The sequence below is a fragment of the Mytilus galloprovincialis genome, chromosome 6 (assembly GCF_965363235.1).
Source record: "Mytilus galloprovincialis chromosome 6, xbMytGall1.hap1.1, whole genome shotgun sequence".
Taxonomy (NCBI): domain Eukaryota; kingdom Metazoa; phylum Mollusca; class Bivalvia; order Mytilida; family Mytilidae; genus Mytilus; species Mytilus galloprovincialis.
Genome location: NC_134843.1, coordinates 63,742,437 through 63,763,858, shown reverse-complemented (window position 1 = coordinate 63,763,858; position 21,422 = coordinate 63,742,437). Strand labels below are relative to the sequence as shown.

At 31.5% G+C, this 21,422-nt stretch overlaps 3 protein-coding genes across 3 annotated transcripts; 1 reads left to right on the top strand and 2 right to left on the bottom strand.

The window, feature by feature from the left end:
- Positions 1–1,581: 1,581 nt before the first annotated feature.
- LOC143078257 (uncharacterized) lies at positions 1,582–6,842 on the bottom strand. Its single transcript, XM_076253175.1, has 7 exons — positions 6,503–6,842; positions 5,529–5,606; positions 4,761–5,055; positions 4,295–4,396; positions 3,202–3,297; positions 2,576–2,663; positions 1,582–1,816 (listed from the first exon to the last, which is right to left on the bottom strand). The coding sequence occupies exons 1-7, from the start codon at positions 6,814–6,816 to the stop codon at positions 1,731–1,733; spliced, it is 1,059 nt and encodes a 352-aa protein (XP_076109290.1). The 5' UTR covers positions 6,817–6,842; the 3' UTR covers positions 1,582–1,730.
- Positions 6,843–6,872: 30 nt separating this feature from the next.
- LOC143081000 (uncharacterized) lies at positions 6,873–11,995 on the bottom strand. The gene is made up of 7 exons (XM_076257232.1): positions 11,265–11,995; positions 10,408–10,528; positions 9,197–9,280; positions 8,291–8,422; positions 7,900–8,031; positions 7,066–7,271; positions 6,873–6,899 (listed from the first exon to the last, which is right to left on the bottom strand). The coding sequence occupies exons 1-7, from the start codon at positions 11,385–11,387 to the stop codon at positions 6,873–6,875; spliced, it is 825 nt and encodes a 274-aa protein (XP_076113347.1). The 5' UTR covers positions 11,388–11,995.
- Positions 11,996–14,169: 2,174 nt separating this feature from the next.
- On the top strand, positions 14,170–19,972 carry LOC143078256 (uncharacterized). Its single transcript, XM_076253174.1, has 5 exons — positions 14,170–14,327; positions 15,560–15,676; positions 17,648–18,304; positions 18,687–18,747; positions 18,985–19,972. The coding sequence occupies exons 1-5, from the start codon at positions 14,283–14,285 to the stop codon at positions 19,284–19,286; spliced, it is 1,182 nt and encodes a 393-aa protein (XP_076109289.1). The 5' UTR covers positions 14,170–14,282; the 3' UTR covers positions 19,287–19,972.
- Positions 19,973–21,422: the final 1,450 nt, after the last annotated feature.

The window sequence follows — 21,422 nt, the reverse complement described above, 5'->3', positions numbered from 1 at the left end:
ATAGCGATAGAATATTTTATATATAACTGAATCCATTTCTAAAAGGGAAAATGCATTCTTTTCCTCTTTGAAACATGTCAACCATTATACATTCATGTACTAGTTAAAATACCAATGCAGATCGACATATTTAACTGACTTCATTGAAAAGTTTGAATAATTTTGAAAATTCTAACACCCATACCATTGATATATCACTAGCAGTGACATTGAAATTTCCCCAAATTGTTTTTTGATAAATTATAACAGTTTTGTCTAACAGAATTGGAATCATTTTTAGATCGGTGTATACATATTTTGGTCATTGGACCAGAATATAAAAAAACGGGTAAGTTCTCACATTGAATATAAAACTGGTATGGCTGAATCCCTGCATGAACCCATCATTTGAAAACAACACAACAAACTGTTATTTGTATTTACTTGCATAAAACTGTTTATGCTTGAAAAAGTCTGGTCTCGAGACCAAAAACAGAAACACTTTGGACATCAGGCGTCAGCGCTAAGTTGTTTATATTTAACTAATTTAAACAAACAAAAATGTTACATTCACGCAGATGATAGAGCTGTTGTCCACCAGATTTTGGTCTATAGACCAACTAAACGAATGATATCAAATAAATTAGTATCAATCTTATTTTTTCTGGTTCTTAGACCAAGAACAAAATTGAATGTAAAATATAATGCGTATATCGCATTTTGGTTCTTAGACCAAGAACAAAATTGAATGTAAAATATAATGCGTATATCGCATTTTGGTTCTTAGACCAAGAACAAAATTGAATGTAAAATATAATGCGTAAATTGCTTTTTGGTTCTTAGACCAAGAACAACGTGAAAACGTTACTCTAATCACACTTATTCATAGATTAGAAAGGTACGTACATGTATATCATAATCAACCGGTAACATTTTCGTTTTCAAATATTCAATAAGAAGATGTGGTATGATTGTAAATGAGAAAACTCTCCGCAAGGGACCAAATGACATAAAAAAGCTATAGGTTTACTGTGACGTATGGCCTTCAAAAAAGAGCAAAATCCATACCGAATCTTCAACAATAAAAGGCCCTGAAATGATGCATATTTCTGGTAAACAAAAACGTGTACCATACCTGTCGAAGTATTTATTTAAAGATGAATTTCATATAAAAGTTTCTTTTTTCAGATCTATTGATTACTTTGAAATTGCATATTACTTTGGAACTCTTTATTTGAAATTAGATTTATTTTTCTAACGATTTTGTGAACCGGTCGTATGTATCTGTCTTTAATATTGAAATGTGCGTTGTAGATACTAATTCGCTTCATCTAAGATGGTAGAACACTTAAAGTCAATGATATTTTCATATCATTTATCAATTAAACATCACCATCCAACTTCAAATGCAATTAATAAGCATAATGAATCAAAACGTGGCTGATTATTATTGGTATTTTCCATTGCTTTCCTTTTGTTTTTCGCAAATTTCTGGTGTAAATGATAAAGAAATCCCCATCTTTGTCACAATGACTGCTGTAAATTCCTTACGCAGAGTAAAGCTATATGATACTTTCTATGACAATAATTAACAACTACGCATTATTTACAATATCTATATTATTTCTATAGGGACAACAATAATAATTCAAAAAAACACATGTTCGTCAAATATTTCTCCACTTTGGCTAGCAAGTGCATCATAGTTTTCCTCCAATGATGGTCATTCTTCTTTGTTTCAGCTAATCGATCTATTCTGTAGAATTTTTTCCCGCTCTCACATACTTTAAAGGGAGATCTTTGACAAATTTATCAACATCATACTTTACTTCATAGCCTGTAAAAAAATCATTTTTTTTTTAAAGATCTGAGTCTTAATCAATAATAAATTGTGGACTAATTTACTTGAATGTTGAAACTATAATGATACTAGTAAAGAGTAACTGACTTCGATTAATAAGATGTATTTTTGTCGGTTCAAAATAGTACCCCTGGCCATATAAATTACTGATAAATACAGGAGTATGTGTGATTATATATTATATAGCATGTAATGCTTTTATCGGTACTTTTTCAGATAGATTAAGTGTCATAAATCCTGGTTTTAGAATACATGACTACATGCCAATATCTTCTGCTCTGGTCCTTGTTAAATTAAGTATTAGATTTGTGAAGTCAAATATGCTTGACCTGACGATGCAACGCCTAAAAGTACTAAAAGTAGTACTTTTGAAAAAAATCTGTATTACCGTAAACTTATATTTGACGTTCTCTTTGCAAATGGATTTAAAACAAAGTTCATAAACTAAAAAAGTTTATTAAATAAATATATACCGAAACGATAGTTTAGTACAAGTGCTCCTCTGTAAAAATAAACGTCAAGTCTTTTTTGTTGAATTGTTTCATCAGGATAGCTACCATGAATTGAAAACTTTTACTAATATGATTATTTTTCAACTTATATGTACATGTGTTGATTGAGTACAAAACATTTCCACTTTTATTTCTTTATACGACAGAATTATCTTTGTGCAGTCTGATATTATATCTGATAACATTTGCCCCCCAAATTTTGTTTTCATAAAACAGTACTTACCTTTTCCTGTCTTCATTAGTATTTTTGCAGTATACCAACACTTGTCTGGATACCAAAATGCTTCAACAGACGTACCAACTTCAAACTCCTACAACATAAATGAAAAATAAGCATCTTACAACTGCACAAAACATATGATAGAGTTTATACCACACCGTGTATTTCTTTGTGTCTAGACCCGAAAGATTGACAAGGTTTAAAGACATGGCCGACTAGTCTCCACCTGTCCAGCAGTTAAACTCGTCCTAAAAGTAGGTTAAAAATATCGTACAACATGTATTGTCGTTATCTGTAAACCTTTTAGCAAATCTTCTATGAAATTACATTGCCAGATTTATCTAAATTCGGCAATACGCATCATTGGAGTATTTTGTTTTTAAATTTTCTTATGATCCCACCTGCCAACTAATATGGCCCGCATGGCTAAAATAGACTTGGAGTAAAGCACAAGTTTTGAGATTTTTTTTTCAAAATTGCTCTGGATAGAAACAAATATTAGAGAGGCAGAAATGTCCAGAATGTTCAAATTTGCCCACTGTCTATTTACGCCAATACTGTCCAGAATTATTCTGTAATCGGAGATTTTGTTATAGTTGTTTGTACACATTTTTTATTCTTTTATTTACCTTTGAACTCATCCTTCTTTTCTTCTTGTTTAAGTTGTCACTGTGACTGCAGTCATTTTTTAGTTTTTGTTTTGGATTCAAATCTCTACCAGATACCTGTAAATATATACAAATATGTTGTGTATATCTTTTTAAGAGATATTATGAAAAGTTTTCTAAAGACAATGGCACGTCACAGACAGTTACAGTAATATGTAGTCATTAACAGCAAACAAACTTAATATACAAATCTATATTGAACAAGAATGTATCCAAAGTACACGGATGCCCACTCGCATTACCATTTTCCATGTTGAATGGACCGTGAAATTGGGTAAAAGATCTAGTTTGGTCTTAAAAGTTTCAAGTTGATTGGACTTTAACTTCATCAAAAACTACCTTGACCAAAAACTTTAACCTGAAACTCACACTTTTAATTTGTATGTTCAGTGGACCATGGAAATGGGGTCAAAAGTCTAATTTGGTTTAAAAATAAGAAAGATCATATCACAAGGAACATGTGTACTAAGTTTAAAGTTGATTGGACTTCAGCTTCATCAAAAACTACCTTGACCAAAAACTTTAACCTGAAGTGGGACGAACGGACGGACGGACAGACGGACGAACGAACGAACGAACAGACGGAAGGACGCACAGACCAGAAAACATACATGTAATGCCCTTCTACTATCGTAGGTTGTGCATAAAAACTTAACGTACACTTGATATAGACTGATATAGATAATAGTTGATGAAACAAACGTGACGATACACACGTTGGAACTAAAATTTATAATAAAATATAATAAAAAGGAAAAACTGTAAAATTATCCAATGAAAATCATTCATTTGCAAAGCAAATGCATATGAATAACAGAATCAGACCAAATTAAAAAAAATGAGAAATTATGAACGCAGGGGTCAACATTATTTTGTAACTTGCATCGAAAGAAGAATTACGTACGAAACTCAACACATTTTCCCGATTTTAAGTTAATTACGTTCACTCAGACCAACAAAGTGAATATCATTTGTTGAACAAACAATTAACAAAAATTAAAGGACATTTTTTTTTAATTGTAAGGTAAATATATACGTAGGTTATAAAACTTACAATAGAGTTGTCTACTTGGCTTTTGTGTTTTTCAATATGTTGACATCTACTAGATTCTTCAAATTCCTGAACTTTCTTTTCTAAACAAGCTTTTGCTTCTTCCTGTAAAAACATCATTGTTTTCAGAGTTTGCGTATTGAGAACATTTGAATAAGGAATATTTTCTTATTATGTTTAAATACAAGTACATAACATGTAAGATGTTTATTGTATAAATCATTTTTCTTTGTTGTCTCTGGTATTTATTCATGTTATTCTAAGCTGGTAAATATGTTTGATTAATTATGTAATGCAAGATCAAGATCATCAGACTGCATGGTCAATTGAACAACTCTTTATGCATCATTAATGTGATCTGATAACTATCGTAAGTCTGTTGCAGAATATTATTCCATATATCATCAACAAAATAAGCGTTTTGTCAAAAGGGCTATTACAGCCCTAAAAAACAGAGTACTCAACTTACCAATTTATTGTACATTTCTTCCAGGGTTTGGTATTTTGTTTTTTCAACTTGTAGCAGATTACTAGATTTTTCATTTTTATCAATCTGCTTATCCAAGACAACTTTGAGTTCATTCTCTGATCTCCTCAGTTGCTGTAATTTAATTTCAAGTGCACTGCATTTTTTCCTTTCTTGATTCAACAATGTCTCGAAGTCCTCTGTTTTCTTTTGTTCTTCTGTCAACTTTGATTTTAATGTTGATGAAGTAGTTGCCAATTTTTCTCTTTCGGCAGTCAGTTGTTTTATTTTACATTCACTAGATAAATATAATGAAATGCTCAATAATTTAATGGGTTAATTCAAATAAGCAAAGGCACATTTTAAATGCTTGTAATGGAGGAGGAGTGAACTATTCTCTTATTACTACAGTTAAACCAGCTTGCAACAGAAATTTGAGAGTCTGCAGGTATATAATATTGAAAATTTCATCAACAAATGAAAACCTTAAAATTTAAAAAAATATCTCTTAACAGTTATTAACAAAAGGACAGTTTTGAAATAATATCGTAAACTAAAATAAATCAAAATGGCAGTTTTGTGCCGCCTGTAGGAATTTATAATTTAGATGCACGTTCGGAAATGCACCAAATGATGTTCAAACATTAAAGTACGCAATCATATAAATCAATGATATTTGGAAATCCCGTGAAATGATAAAACTGAAAAAAATATTGTCATAAATGGATGCATGAAACTTATTCTGTATGTTCGTTTAAAATGCTAACATACTTTTCATTGATCTTTCTGTCAACATCTGACGGATCTGCTTTCGTTTTCCCAATCGTTTTCTTTCGATCTGAACTTACACTGCAAAATAAATCCAGTGATATTATCTAAGTCGGTAACTTCATTACTGATATACAATGTATATACAGTGTGAGCTCTTTTCTGTAATATTTCAATATACCGGGTTTTTTTTTAATGAAAGGTGGGCTTATTATCATAAATATCGATGAGATCTTTGAAATTGCACTTTAGCCCAATTATACATTAAAAACAAAAAAAAAAACATAAGTCTACAAAATTACAAGGCTGCAGTCTACATCAACCACCAAATACCCGACCTATCAAGAAGGTTGACAAGATGACTTTGCGATTGACATTTCATAAATACATTTTTTGGGGGGATTTAGATTAAACGAAAGATCTTTGGTAGTCTTTGTATAACTTATTCACAAGATGTATATAATGGAAAATTAAGAGCTTGATAAAGTGCATGGAGACCGCCTATATTTGTAAGGCTATGTGTTGTCTCTAGATAATTTTAGTTTATTTGTGTCGTTTGGTTGCTGTCTCTCATTAACATTGCCTGTACATTTTTTTTATTCTTGTCTTGGTGTTTATTAGGGTTTTTTTTGTGTTTTGTTTTCGTGAACAATTTTATAGGTGATAAATTTTTAAAAATTGGTATGTACATTCCTTTTTTCATAACTCATTTTTAATATCATAATATTACAAATGAGTTTCCTCAAGGTTGATGAAATGCTCCAATTATTCCTTAAACTGTGAATTAAATTACGAAAACCACGGTTCTTTTTTTTTTTAATAATATTCCCGATATAACGTAAATGTATGCTGAATGCCTTTTTTATGAAGCATATTTTACAAACCAAGTTACAAATATAAAATCAACATTTAAGAAAATCATGTAGTGCAGTGAATTTTTTTTCCCAGTACACACGACATGATTTGCATTTATTTACCTTTCTACTTCTCTCTTAAATACTCTCCAGTCTTTTGTCTGTAAAGTTTCTTCCAAAATATGTATTTGGTTATCACTAGAAAGCATTGAAAAATCTCTCAACTGTGTAATCTTTAAGGATCCTCTTGGAGTATTTCTAATTTCATTCATTTCGAAAGCGGAACAGAATTCTAAAAATTTTCTCCATACGGAATCCTTTGATTTTGCAATTTTTAAAACAATCTTGTACTTGTTATGAAATTCTTCCGCCTTTCTGTCCATCCCTAGAATGGTACATATAATATCTTTCCATTGCTTTACTTCACTACTTTGCATGCAGCTAATATCTGTATCTCTTACTAATTTTGTTGCTTCTTTTCGAAACATCTTTACTAAATCAACAAAACTTGTCGGTTTTCCTAATGTATTAGATGCATTGTGTTCATACCCTAATTGTAGCGCCAACTCGTCTGGTAATTTGTTGTATAACCGACATGTTACCATGCTAATAGGCTTCGTTTGGCTTGCGAATAAACATTGTAGCGCATGTCTTGTATGATTACTACCTAAAGTTTCAACTACTACTTTGCCAGGTTCTTGAAGAAACTTTGACAAATTACCTTTATCAGTAGTAACATCGCCGACAATGTTGCCAATGAGAATTGTATGACACATTTGCTGATTTTCATAAAATTGTTTTAGACAGTGAGCATGTTTCGTGTCCAGATTTCGAAAACAGCGATCATCGGCGGGTATAACTAAGTTCTGAATATGTACCTTTAATGCGTCTCCTAGAAGAAAACAAATGCTATCACTTTAGAATGGAAAATCAACAATTCAAATAACCCGAATAATCCAGTCGTTCTATTACGATCACTTTGATCACTCCAGGAGGACAATGACCGTAAGGGGGCGCTGTAATTTTTCGAGTTCAAAATATATAAAAAAAAAAAAATATGTTGTTCATTTAATGAGCAAGTGTTTGAACATTTGATGTAAAAGTAATATTTCTGAAGTTGATATGGTTATAGTTTCCAGTACCCGTATATGCAATAAAAAAAATAACATCCTCGGAGGACTTGCCTCTGGAAGTGATCCTTGTAATCGTGTGTTCGATCCCCAAGTTTGTTCAAAACTAAGACTTGCACATTATTTTTCTTAAATGGTCATTAAACAAAAACAGCAACTAGAGATAAAATATGTTTGGCGATGTCAAAATAACAGACAAGTATACAAAAGAAGATGTGGTATGATAACCAATTAGACAACCCTCCACAAGAGACCGAATGACACAAATTAACAAATATAAGTCACCATACGACCTTCAACATATAGTCAGTATAAAAGTTAATATTAAAAGTTTCTATACTTCATACCATGAGTAGCGCCTATTAAGAGAATGAAGATGGTATATCATACCTATTAAATAATCGTCCAAAATTGACTGCTCCACTGTAACTGGTGTGCTATCGGAAGCGTCTTCTGTATTTATGTGCGCTTCAATGCAAGAAATCACGCTACGTTCTAGAATATCTTCAACTGTCGATGCATCTGTTGCAAAAGAAAAATATACATAAAATTTTCGCATCGTAATTATGGTTTTTATTCAAATAGTTAATAATTTTCATTAACATTTTTAACTTGTTCTTGGTCTCTTTCAGTTTTATTGTAAAAGCATATATATTAAGTGCAATTATAGATTTTATATTACTTGCATACATATCTATTGATTTTTGTTTGCCGAATTCACATGACTTGTATTACGACGCAGCAGATCAATTGTTTGCAAGAAGGAGGAATCAAAAAATACCTTCAGAACTGTCCATTGGTGACAATAATTTCTTTTGGACTGGTGATATTGGCGTCGAGGATTTTCTTTGCACATTATGCAATGTGTTTACGTTGTTGTCGGTGCTGGTTAAATCCTCCCCTCCTGGTACATCTATTCACAGAAAAAAGGCATTATCTTGAATTAGATGTTTCGTATTTGTCACAACAATAGAATGGAACTTTGCAAACACAATTGTTATAATGTTAATTTTAATGTATGTTTTGTAAAAAAAAAAATCTTCAACAGATACCAATTTCTTGTATCATTTTTGTCCGGATACTCGAACAAAATCATAACGTCCGCGTCATGTTTTATGCTTTAGAACTTCATGTAAGTTCAACGAATAAAATTGACCACATGACCCATATTATGATTCAGTGAATAGTAAAAAGACCTCTTAATTATAACAGAAACAAAACCAATCTCTGTTGCAAGAAGTCGGTGTGGCAGGAAAACTGGCAATTCTGGTACGATAAGGCCTGTTTTTGGCCCCCCTATTTTCCCATTTTTCAAATTCTGTTTTGGAAAGCTACGTCTTATGTTAGAATATTCACTGAGGTTTGAATTTTTGTTTGGATGATCTTCAAAACCACTAATACTAGCAACTGGGTAAGGTGAGTGGGTAAACTTCCTTTTATAATTCAGATTTTGTTGTTGATGACGTCATAAATTTTGATGATTTATTGCACTAGTGCAATATTAGAATTTATTGCACGATAACTTTTGGTTACTTTCTGTGGGAAATATTATATTGCTATGCAATAATATTGGTTATGGTAAGAGTTTTTCAATCCGAATTTTATCATATTTATGGATTACTTTAGTAACTTGATTTCACGAAAGCGTGTGTAAATATCAAATATGTATTAAAAGAATCACATCTACCTGAAATATTCATATTAACTTGGTTCTCCGGCTGATCAATGTTATCTGTTGAAGATGTCTGTAGCTGATAATTGTCTACGTTTGCTGTAAAAAATTATATAGTTAAAACTTGTTTGCTACAGTTATATTCTTCAGTAAAAAAAACGACAAGTCCAATTGGACAAATAAACACAGAAAAGCACTCACACGCACCCCACTAGTACATTGTTGTAGGCAAAGACAGCCAATAACCCACCCCCTTTTACCTTTTTTTCTTTCCCCCCTCCTATCACGAAATAAAACACATACAAAGACTTGACAAATATACGAATAAAAGCTCATTGATATTATCATGCCAAGACATTGCCTCCGTTGAAATTTTACAAACATCCCATAGAGCAAATAACACGGATGATTAATATTGACCATTTGGTATACAAGCGTCACGTACATGCAGTTCATAAATAAATTTGTTGAATACAATCAAATATTTAACTACAAGTACCAGCGGGTGTCGTAGGAGGTCCAGCGGAGTTTGGAGCGAGGATTACTAGTCATGGAAATACGGTATTATCAATGTTTGTTCATGGTAGTCATTTTTTTAAAAACAATATCAGCCTCTTGACATCGCCAAAAATTCAATGTTTAAAATATATACGACAGCAACTAGGGCCTTAGTTTGATTAAGGATATTCGCTTCTCTTTTTGACAATAACTAGCTTTTTGATCAACTGGTATAAATTGATAGTATACTAATAACTGAACCTAGGCTAAAAAGCAGGAAAAAATAATAGGTCCGCGACTTTGTTTTTAAGATATAATCAATTGAAAATTTTGCGGGAAATGATTCTCTCTTGGAATGCATACACATTTAAAATTGGTACCTTTTTTCTTTCAAACACTATGAAAAAATAACAAGAATTGTATAAGATTTTCATGAATGACTAGTTTAACTATATTTAATAAAAATATGAATAAAAAAGTAAGGGTTGGTAGTGTTTTTTTTATTGGTACTACATGAATAAAACTAGAGGATTCCGAATATCGGACAAAATGTCAAAATCAAGAGTAGCAGTTGGCAATCCTCGGAGTCACCGCTACTCTCCTTCTATCTTTAGATGGAGGTACGGAATCGGCCGAGTTGTGACGAATGCAAGAGAAGCAAATACTCATACATATACTATGTACTCATGATACAAGAACAACACACACATTTCAAATACATTTCTCACCTTTCAAGGAGTTCCATATTTTCATAAAACCTGAACGAGTCTTGACAGCTGGCCCAAAACCAAGACCTTCGCATAAGTTTTTCAAACTATACATTTTTGCTTTTCCAGATTCATATGTAACCTTAAATTATAAGAAAACATCATGTTTTTGTGAACGTTGACAAACATTGAACATGAAGCCAACAGTCGTATTTCTGTATTGACGAAAACTAATATACATGTATTGATTGATAATGTGTTAAGTCTAAAATAAAAACAAATGTGAATTGTATGACCGTTCCACAATAAAATGAACAGTTGTTACTTCACAAGAGTAAATGTAATAAAGAATATGCAGCGTATTGATGGATTAACATTAATAAAAGTAAACTTCATTCTGAAAACGAGAGTTGAGATATTTATGTAGAGAGATGTACAAGATCAATCAATGATTTTGTTTATAACACTGACATGATGTCAAGGAATTCAAAATCTAAATGTACTTGCCCTAACATTTGAAGATGTAATTCAACAATGTTCAATACAGAAGAAGAAAACAGTTTTACTATTTCAGTTTATATTTTTAGAGTTTCCTATGTTTACAACTCCAAAACAATGTGTTAAGAAACAATAGTATACATGTAGTACACTAATTGTGTTAGTGACGTCCTTAATATAAGTTAAATGCAACTTTTAATAGAAAGTTATCTACTCTATACTTAAAAGTATCTCTTTACTTTTATGTATTATTTTGATTTGAATATTTTTATTTGCTTTCAATACAAGTTTGTTGAGCTTGTAGTTTTTTTTCCGATGGCTTTTCTTATCCACAATTGACCAAATAAAATTGTAAATTACTAAAATGTTTATATAGTCACCTTGATAATTCCAAATTCTCTTGTTGTTCCAACATTGTCGATGTCCTCAAAATATCTACCATTTTCCTCTACACAAAGTCTTCCGTTTTCAATCATGATTTTCCATCTCTCTGAACCCGACATTATTGCGTAATATGACCGTTTGATCTCGATTTAGAAAAAAAAATAGTGGACTGCTACAATGTCACACCACTGGTTATATTTAATCGCATTGCGAAGCCACGCCTGCTAGACACGTGCGCATTTTTTACATGTATATTTTTAAACCATGTGTTTCTTACTTTCCAATTAGAACATAATGGACTGCTGTATTTTTTTATCGGCTCTGTGTTTAAGCGTGTTGTTATCTGTTCAAACTTTGAATGGTGTCAAGACGAATATAAGAGAGAACTGCAACCCAGTTTCAGAGGTAAGTCAATTTGAAATATTCATATCTTTAAAAAAAAATTTAAAAAAAATGATTAATTCAAAAATATAGAGGTTCACATATATTATTATAATTAAAATGTTTTAAATATTCATGATCAAAGACTTCAAGATACATTTGGGTAGTTATTGGCGTTTTTTTTTTAAACCGAATGTATACTCTACAGAAAAAAGAGGGGTGTAAGGCGTTCGCTTATATATACTTGGTTCGGTCACATTCTAAAATTGCCTGTCCCTATTCGTGAACCTGTAATTCAGTGGTAACGTTGTCGTTTGTTGCTGTTTTACATATTATTTTGTTCGATCCTTATTTTGTACATAAGTTACGCCGTTAGTGTTCTCGTTTGAATTGATTAACATTTGTTTTGTTGAAGGCCGTATGGTGACATATAGTGGTTAATGTCTGTGTAATTTGGTCTCTTGCGGAGAAATGCCTTTTTTGTAATTATACCGCATCTTCTTTTATTATGATTTATTGTTGTGATTATATCTTTCACTCCTTTTTAATGAATTTAACATATTCAATGCAGACAGATCATACAGTATATATCACTTTTCTTTGGGTATGCTTTAATATTTAGATAAGGGAAAATTAGTGGACCTTATTAACCTAATAAATCAAATAAAGGTTAATCTGGTATTCTTGAGGATAAACATCGATTTGCTAGTTACACGTGGGTAGCAAGACTAAAATGTTTCCTTTGTTTTTTTATATATACAAAAAAAATTTCATGGGAACTGCACATGTTTGTACCTTCCTATTTCCATATACAATTTCCTACGGCCTGTGACGGTGAAATTTCCTAGCACTGTATATTTTAAAATACGCTGAGCTTGTTTTCAGTCACAGGACTGATATCAAATGATAAATTTCAAAAGTATGGGGTCAGGAGCGGACATCTAATAAAAAAACCACTTAGACAAGTTTATCAAGTTACGAATTTTCACAAAACAGACTTTAATATAATCCTGTTAATAGTAACGTATTAATCCTCCTAAATGTTATAATTGGAGAGCTAATCGCATTACATGTAAGTGTTTTCTTGCTTTGAGGATGTGATCGCGGGTGAGATTTTTCGTTATAGATCGGAATACTTAGTATACATACATTACTTTTACGGCAATTTTCACCACGGGGCGCAGCTTCTGTAACATTTTATCTGGACATTGCATAACTTAAAAGCTACGATCCACACATTCAGTGGGATTACGTCTTAAGCAGTGGTGATTGTTTCTTTGCTATTTGTTTTAGCTATACTGTAACAACTGTTTAATAAGCCTATATAATATTGTATGAATACAGCAAGACGACAACTCTAAATAATAAAAAAAAAAATGGGTAATTTATTCAGACCTACAGTTACTTTTTTTTTCTATATTCCAGCACATGCGATAAGATTTTGTTTAATGCGCTCGTATTGCTAACCCCCATTTCCGTATTTTTCATGTAGTGTTTTAAATTATTTGGTAGTTGTTTGTTTTTTCCGTTGTTTGTTTTTTAATTTCTTTTTTGCTATGGTATACAGTCGGTACTTATTTCCAACTTATGACCTATCGTCATCTGAATAATGGATATTGTTATATAAAGTGATTTCACTCTCCGTATGTACATGTGTAAATAGTATTTTATTTCATATTGTTTAGTGTATTATATCTAAGCATGTTATAGTCTCTGATAATGGCTCTCAATTTATTTAGTGTTAGTTCAAGTTACAATGTATTTATTTACATGTACTTGTTGAGGGGTGAGACTTAAATAAGACATTCAATTGAATTAAGAAGAAAACGTCACAATTAACTTTTCAACCAATCATTTTCCGAGAACAGATTTTTCAATAGTGAGGAGAATTTTATTTTTCTCACACCGGTCAGGAAATGTGAAAATAGCACCAAAATTAGAGAACGACCATTAAACTTCAAAGGGGAGGGGATTATGATTTGTTTTTGAATTATGCAGACATTATTTTGTATCTTTTACCATGCAAACGTTTTCTTTTAAAGAACACTAGAGGTTAAGCAACCAACAATAAATCAATCTATCCATTTAGAGCGATTTTTTTATGTACAATTAATTTATCATACTAAGCTTTTATCTCATTGCAAGTTTTTAGACGGCAGTTTGAGAGGAATTATTCGCGAATTTACGACCACGCCACAACTGTAAATTAAATGACAGATCCATACAGTCATACGCGACATTGTACCTCCATTTTTTTAAATTAAAATTTATGTACCAAGCTACAAAAATGTAGGAATATGGCAATTGTGTTTTGAATTAACTTGTTCCGTACACAGCGTTTGATTTTGTCAGTTTTTTACAGACTTCCTCTTTTTAGTATGTCTTGTAAATTATTTTTTATTATATTTCTTTAGTATAGTAAAAAAAAAATTTAAAACGAATCTATATCTGTATATATCTTTTACTTTGGTCCTTACATATATATGTAGTTGTCTTATTGACACGTTTTATTGCAGGCTGTGAATAAAGTTGATCAACTAACGACACATGTCACCGGAGTTTTAGCTCATGGACAAAATAAATTTTTCACCTTTCTCGACTGGAACCAATATGTGCACGACTCTAACCTGACCATGAATATCCTTATGCTAATTCTTCACCAGATTTCAAAACTTATGGTAAGTAAAACACTTCACAATTTAAACGTATAATCAGGCAATACATGTGTGACCTCGGGTGGGGTGAGGGTGGTGATGAACACTCCCTATACTATATACAAAGTGATAGCGCGTGCCGCTTGAATTGGTCACATTTCCAGCTTGAAAATATATGAATATATTTGAAAACAATCGGAAATAAGGTCAAAAGAGTTCCAATTACTTGTTGTATGACACGCCCTGTATTTTTTTCACATCAAAAAGTCTCGCCGTAGGTAAACATGACATAAGGAATAGCTGATTCTCAGATTTGAACTCCTATGAACACATCACACAAAATCATACCAATAAAAAGTTGCATTTATCCTAGGCATTATATGAAAAGTAATACATTTTTTGAATCGAAAGTATTATGTAAAGGATGAGATAACAGAATCCAAGCGGCACACCATATCAATTAAGTATTGAATTGGTTTCGAGTTTTACTGTTATCCACATTTCTACATATCTTTTTAATTTGTTAAAAATAATTAATCTATACACCCAAAACAAATAAGTTCGTCTGATTAGCCATATAATTTGACAGAGTTTTGTGCTTTTTGAATGGTTAGTTGTTATATTTAACATAACAAGAATGTGTCCAAAGTACACGAACGAACGAACGGACGGACGGACGGGCTTACGGATGCACAGACCAGAAAACACTATGCCCCTCTACTATTGTAGGTGGGGCATAACAATTGCCATTTTAACTTGTTGCCTTTGAAATCGAGTTAATGTGCCCCCAAAAAGTTTTATGTAAATCCGTAATTTTTCCATAAATTGAATTCTTTTTTATTATATATAGATGATTATCATTAATAATCTCGCTGCATTTTCATTGACAGTCTGAATTGTCTTCTTCGTAGACACTCGTTTAATCATTTAAAAAGTAGAACATCTCTTTGTCTGAATAGGCTGATCCGAGTTGACTTTGTAGATGGTTTGAGTTGATCTATGGACAATCCAAGTTATCATGCACCGTTTCACATCCACGAACTTATCTAACGAGCCCTTAAGGATCACACACATTCACAAACCCTTACGATTTGGTCATTTTGCGACAGTTTTGACAGTTTTAATGAATTGTTCGGGAGCCATTTACGGATTATTACGAGTGATTATAAGAAGTTTATTATAAAACGATGTGTCTATAAGGTAAAACTGTGGTAAGATACTATACTGAAGTAATTTTATGATTATTGTTCTTGTAGGGTAACAAGTTACCGCCTATTTTGTACTTGCAAGCAGATAATTGTTGGCGGGAAAATAAAAATCGATATGTATTGGGTTTTTGTGAACTCCTTGTTCACCAACGCATTTTCAATGAGGTAAGTTGCAATTTACAAATCATTGCGATTCTTGTTACTTTATTGAAAGGAACAGTTACCCGGTGGTTGTGTGGGTATATACATGAGCCTTAAAGGTGAAAATAGTTTTACGCAAAAAAAATATATATATTCCTCTTACCTCCGCTCGGCAAATTTGTTGAGGACTTCCTCTTCACTTCAAGAAATAAGTATTAGCTATTGCTAGATTTAAACGGTGTGGTTATTTCAAGATTTAAAACGGTTTGGTTTAAGGGTTAAAACTGTGGGAAGTGTTAAACATAATGTATAGGCAGATCCAACCGGGGGAGGGGTGGGTATTGGATAATTATAAGGTCCTGTGATCCCTCAAATCCTTGAAAATATAGTACATTAAAACTCATCAGCACTGAATTCTTATGTGTTATTATTACTCGAGAAATAAATACAATGATTTGCTTTATTCGAAATTGTATGGTCTTGAGGGGCGGCAGGACATTTTTCGGGGTGTTTATAAGCTCGGGATTTCGGGATTTACGCTTTGGGGACCCGGGAATTCTCTTTCCGAAGTTCGGGATGTCGGGATTTTTTTTTTTAAATTCGGGACCTCGGGATTTCATGTTTTTAAGCCCGGGATTTTGGGATCAGAACCGTCTTCCCCCTTCTTTTTCACGAGGAGGGACTATAAATGTAGGACTGGACTTGAAAAACGTAGCCTCTTGTTATACTATATTAATGGTTTGTATATATTTCCTCTCTAACATATTATAATCAGTGACATCTTAATAAGGATTAATTATCTTGTGTCAACAATAATTCCACAGATAAAGATGCTAACCACATGGGGTCATTCACATCAAGTAGATAAAAAGAACAGTGCACAGTATATACATATACATTGTATCTTACCAGACTATGAAAATATATGATCAATTGACACATTAATTATTGCCTATCCATATAATTACCTCTGAAATTGCACACATGTATGTATCATTGATTATAGTTTATACATGCTAATGGTACGTCTGTCTGTAAAACACTCATTTACAAGACCCCCTTTTGGGGATTTTTTGTGTGACTTTTGGTTGATCATGTAAGTTATGATGCCTGTAATATAAGGTTTTAGCATGGAAGTAAAATACTTCTACGATTTTAGTTAGAAATGTTTTTCCCAGTGAAACTTATATTGAATAGAAGTTATTAATATCTTAATGAATTAGGTGGAACTTTTTTCTAACCAGAGAGCTAACACACACATCTTAAAAATAGGCTAGTTGACTCACAGTTTGTATAAGTACATGTACATCTGTTTACAAAATGTATTATGGTATACCGCTGAACGTTAGTCCGTCCGTCCGTTGTCAACATGTCGGATAATAACAATCTGCATCAAACATTATTTATATAGATCTGTCTACGTGAGTCTCTTTCTTTTTTTATGAATTTTAGATTTTACGTGTTCAATTAAGTTATAGGAATTTTATCCATTTAAAAGGGGTATTTTCCAGTGTTTTCGGATAATAACTGTCAAATGCTTTGAACATTTTTCATGATACTTTGGTGAAGTGTTTATTGAAGTATGCTATCGATGTTATATATTATGGCAATTACCGTTCCTAGTTGTGAGGTTATAGTCATAAAGGGATGGGGATTAGTCAGTTTTCGGACAACAACTCAAAAAGATTTCATGAAACTTTTGAAGGCTGGTTTATATCTATCAATATAACATCCCTTGAATTTTTTTTTTATATAAATTTATAACATGACATTTAGGAGTACTGGAACTTAATTCTTTGAAAATACTACGGGCGTATCACGTGCTCTTTATTCATATACATTTTGACTTTCAATACGATGGGTATTGTAAACTCTTAAAATACAAGCAATTTGGCATTTTACACACTTATAATGTTAGTTCTTTCTAGCATTACAGGTTAGCGTATTTAAATCACCAATTATTTTACTGTTACAAATAGCAAATTTTCTTTTCAGGTGCATTTATCATTTTTACCAGTAGGACATACACACGAAGATGTGGATGCTGCTTTTAGCCGAATAGCTGAAACTCTTCGTAGGAATGATGCTGAAACAATGCCTCGTCTGAAGGAGATGCTTCCGAACGTTAAGGATATAGAGGCTATTTATGACATTCGTTCATGGATAACATCAAGCCTTAACGACATTCGTAAGCATACTAAACCTTTGCATTATAAGTTTATCCGGGATTTAGCAACACATAATGTGAAAATGCAGTACAAAGCTTTCCAAGACAGCGAATGGAAAACTGAACATGGCATTATTCAACTAATTTCCGGGAAACCTAATTTACCAAAGGGAATACCAAAAGTTATCAATCCTCAGTTCGAGAAGATAGATATAAATAAGATCAAATCTAGAATACCACAGTGGCAATGTCTATTCACTGATCAAATAGAACATACAGAGCAAAAGTGGTGGGGAGGATTTCTTGGACATCTAGAAAAAATTAGAGACAGTCTGCCATACAGAAGGACAAAAGTTCTATCAAAGGCAAAATGGATTCTCCCTTTGTTACCCAAACAGCAATTGAAAAGACAAAGACCATCCGTTGATCAAGACATTCCAGCAGAACTAAGGAGATTATTGGAAAATGAGCGAGAGGAATGTTTTGTAAGTCGGTCTAGTTCTTATCTATATAAGTTTTCACATTGCTCATTTTATATATTAATCAATTTAATCTCTAGTTTCATTGTATTGAAATAAAAAAGTAAAAAAAATAGACCATCACAATATAAATAATGCTTTAAGTCGATGTGAAAAGTTTGTCCGTATATTATGCTTTCCAGAGTTCATTTAACTAAAAGATAAGACATAGTTTATCAATATAGGACACAAAAATACTATACGTCACCTTTTTTTTTCGCTATCGTCTTCTGTTATATGTTAAGTCAAAGATCAATTATTTAAAAATCTGCATTCGATGTTATTTTCAAAATGTAGAAACGTGATTTGTTCAAACAAACTACAATGTATATGAACTCGTACATTTCAGGTGCAAGTACAGTCAAAACAACAAAAAAAGACATCAAAAGGAAATAGAAAAGAATCAGAAGGTATAATGTAATTTGTATTTTGTTCTATCATTTGAGAAATTTTAAGTATATTGGAGGGTAAGTATGCCCAAAAATTATCGTTTACGATCGCGACAATTGACAAGAATTTTTCCGTGAATAGTCACGAAGGTATCGCCATTTTCAACCTCATATTGATATCTTCCTTTAAAGCTGAAGAAAAAAAGATGAATATGCATTAAGCAAATTTATGTAAATATATCGTTTCTTCTATTTCAGAGAAAACATGCCAAGCAAAGAAAAGGAAGAAGAATGTTAAAGAAATTTCCAGAAAAATTTACTCTTCATATATTTATTTTTTTAAAATTAAAAGTTATTACCAAAAACATAGATTATACTTAGCGATATATTTTCTTTTAGAATCATTGTTCATGTATTTTTTGATAGACGAATATTTGCATTTAGTGTTGATATTTTACCTCAAAATATTCCTAAGTCTTTGGGAAAGAATTGTTACATCACATATCTATCCTCCTATTTCAAACCAACTTATATATTATTCAGACAGTTGTCAGTTGTAATTACAAGTTTCGAACACATTTTAAATATTTCATTAATAAAAATTGTTTTATTCTCCAAAATATCTTAGTAGTAACTTATTGATAACATGTGAGAGACCCAAAGCGCTTAGAATGACATTGACAGTGAATCCTAGATGTGTTTTGTGTTTTTTATTATCTGGCTTTTATTCGTTGATATTGATCTTTTGTTTTTAATAGTAAATACTAAAAATTCTACCGAATCATTTTCTTCTTCTTTTCTTTTTTTTTTGGTTTAAAGACCAGTTTATGAGTATCAAACAACCTATAGATTGGTTTAATTGTTTGGTTGTTTTTTCTATATGAATAAGAAAATACATGAATATTTGGTCTTTAGACCAGAATAATACAATATCGTTTGACAACATTCGTTTTGGTTGAAAGACCACAATATTTATTCAAAACATTTGTTGATTAAACATTTGGTATTTATTAAGTTTGTATTGATGTTTTTTTTTACAACAATAAAAAGTCACTTCTTCAGTTTTGGTCTAACGACCAGATAGCAAATTTTATGCTATGTGTACATGTTAAAAATGGTCTTTGGACTAGTATATTGAAGGAAACATTTCATAATAAATTTACAAGATATTGTAAAATTTGTAAAAATTCTATAGCCAATATGAAAAATCTAATACTTAAGTTAGTAATAAAGTATTAAAAAAGCATTTAATGTATTAAATTAATCTTAAAATGGTTTACAAAGATAAAAAAGGAAAACAATGGATTTTCCCTTTTAGAAATGGAATCAGTTATATTATTAACTAATTATGTTTGTCTTTAAAAAATACTTTTAGAAAACGTTTTGTAGAACAGCAGTTGAATCAAAAGTATTAGCAATTCATAAGAAAAAGTTAGATAAAGACAGAATATTTAAATGGAATTATAAATTACCTTAAAAGAAACTCATATGTTAAAAAAAAAAACAATTAGTCAGCAATACATCTTGATAATGCAATATTTTCTAGTAACCCCTTAAAGCAAAGATCCCTGTTAGGGGTTGATATAAAGAGGGATTTTAAATCTTGACAAACATGACTAATGCAAAAAAAAAAATTAAATTCAGATTAGAAGAAACAAATAGATACCTGCAGTCGTGCGTTTCTCTAAAAACTCATTTGAAGTGGAAATACGCGAAATACACGAATCAGGTATCCACTGTACACCAATCGTGACCTATACTATTAAAATTGGTATTCAATTCGACCAGGAACATAATGGTAATATTAATCATATGGAAAACATTTTTTTTTATTTTCAAACAACACCAATACTTGTATATAAGTTATACAAAATTGCAGTCTTTGATTCGTCGTTTTTACGTAATGCGGGCTTATGAATTGGAATGTGTTATTTTAAGTTGTAATGATATTCACTTTTCTATATCATTTCAAAAATTATTTCACCTATTACATACTGAACGAAACATAATACGAAAAAGAAACGAATTTGACCTTAAATGAGATATAAATTTGTTCATTATTAACATATCGCTGACCTTATCAAATTCTTGTTCTTTTATTGAAAGAACATTCCATACCGTTTATTAAGCTATATATATAGAACGATTAATACATGGCCATTTCCATATCGGCCCGGGTATCATCCCGAGATCCCAATATCAGGCCGAGACGTAGTCGAGGGATATGGCTCAAGGTATGATACCCGGGCTGATATGGAAAAGGCCATGTATTAATCACTTTATCATATACTTCCGACATGTATGACAAATTAACAAATAATTAACTTTAAGAAAACAGTCAAAAACTTTATAAAAAAAGTTAAATTTTGATTCCAACAAAAACACTATAATAGACGTATAAACACTTGTATGCAAATTTGTCGGCCATTACGTAAAATCACACAGGTTCCCGTAAACTTTGACATAACAATTCAAAAAATTGACTTCACAATAAAAAAGTGATTATTGCTTGACGTCAGAAAGTTATTCGGAGGCGATCTAAGGTCATTTGGAGACAAAATTCAGCTAAATACCAAAAGTAAAAATACGTTTATTGCCCAACAATAACATCACTACCTCCATATTTATTCATGTTACTATTTCCAATAAAGGCATTTTGAAACATTGACAATTTGAAAGAGTTTTACGATCATTGC

Excerpts from the sequence above, each read along its gene's own strand:
- LOC143081000 (XM_076257232.1), bottom strand. The coding sequence starts at position 11,387 with ATGTCGGGTTCAGAGAGATGGAAAATCATGATTGAAAACGGAAGACTT. Across the intron at positions 10,529-11,264 it reads GAGAATTTGGAATTATCAAG|GTTACATATGAATCTGGAAA; the intron begins GTGACTATATAA and ends TTATAATTTAAG. Across the intron at positions 9,281-10,407 it reads AATATGGAACTCCTTGAAAG|CAAACGTAGACAATTATCAG; the intron begins GTGAGAAATGTA and ends AATTTTTTACAG.
- LOC143078257 (XM_076253175.1), bottom strand. The coding sequence starts at position 6,816 with ATGCAAAGTAGTGAAGTAAAGCAATGGAAAGATATTATATGTACCATT. Across the intron at positions 2,664-3,201 it reads AAAGAAGGATGAGTTCAAAG|GAGTTTGAAGTTGGTACGTC; the intron begins GTAAATAAAAGA and ends TTTATGTTGTAG. Across the intron at positions 1,817-2,575 it reads ACTAATGAAGACAGGAAAAG|GCTATGAAGTAAAGTATGAT; the intron begins GTAAGTACTGTT and ends ATTTTTTTACAG.
- LOC143078256 (XM_076253174.1), top strand. The coding sequence starts at position 14,283 with ATGAATATCCTTATGCTAATTCTTCACCAGATTTCAAAACTTATG. Across the intron at positions 14,328-15,559 it reads ACCAGATTTCAAAACTTATG|GGTAACAAGTTACCGCCTAT; the intron begins GTAAGTAAAACA and ends TTGTTCTTGTAG. Across the intron at positions 18,305-18,686 it reads ATGAGCGAGAGGAATGTTTT|GTGCAAGTACAGTCAAAACA; the intron begins GTAAGTCGGTCT and ends CGTACATTTCAG.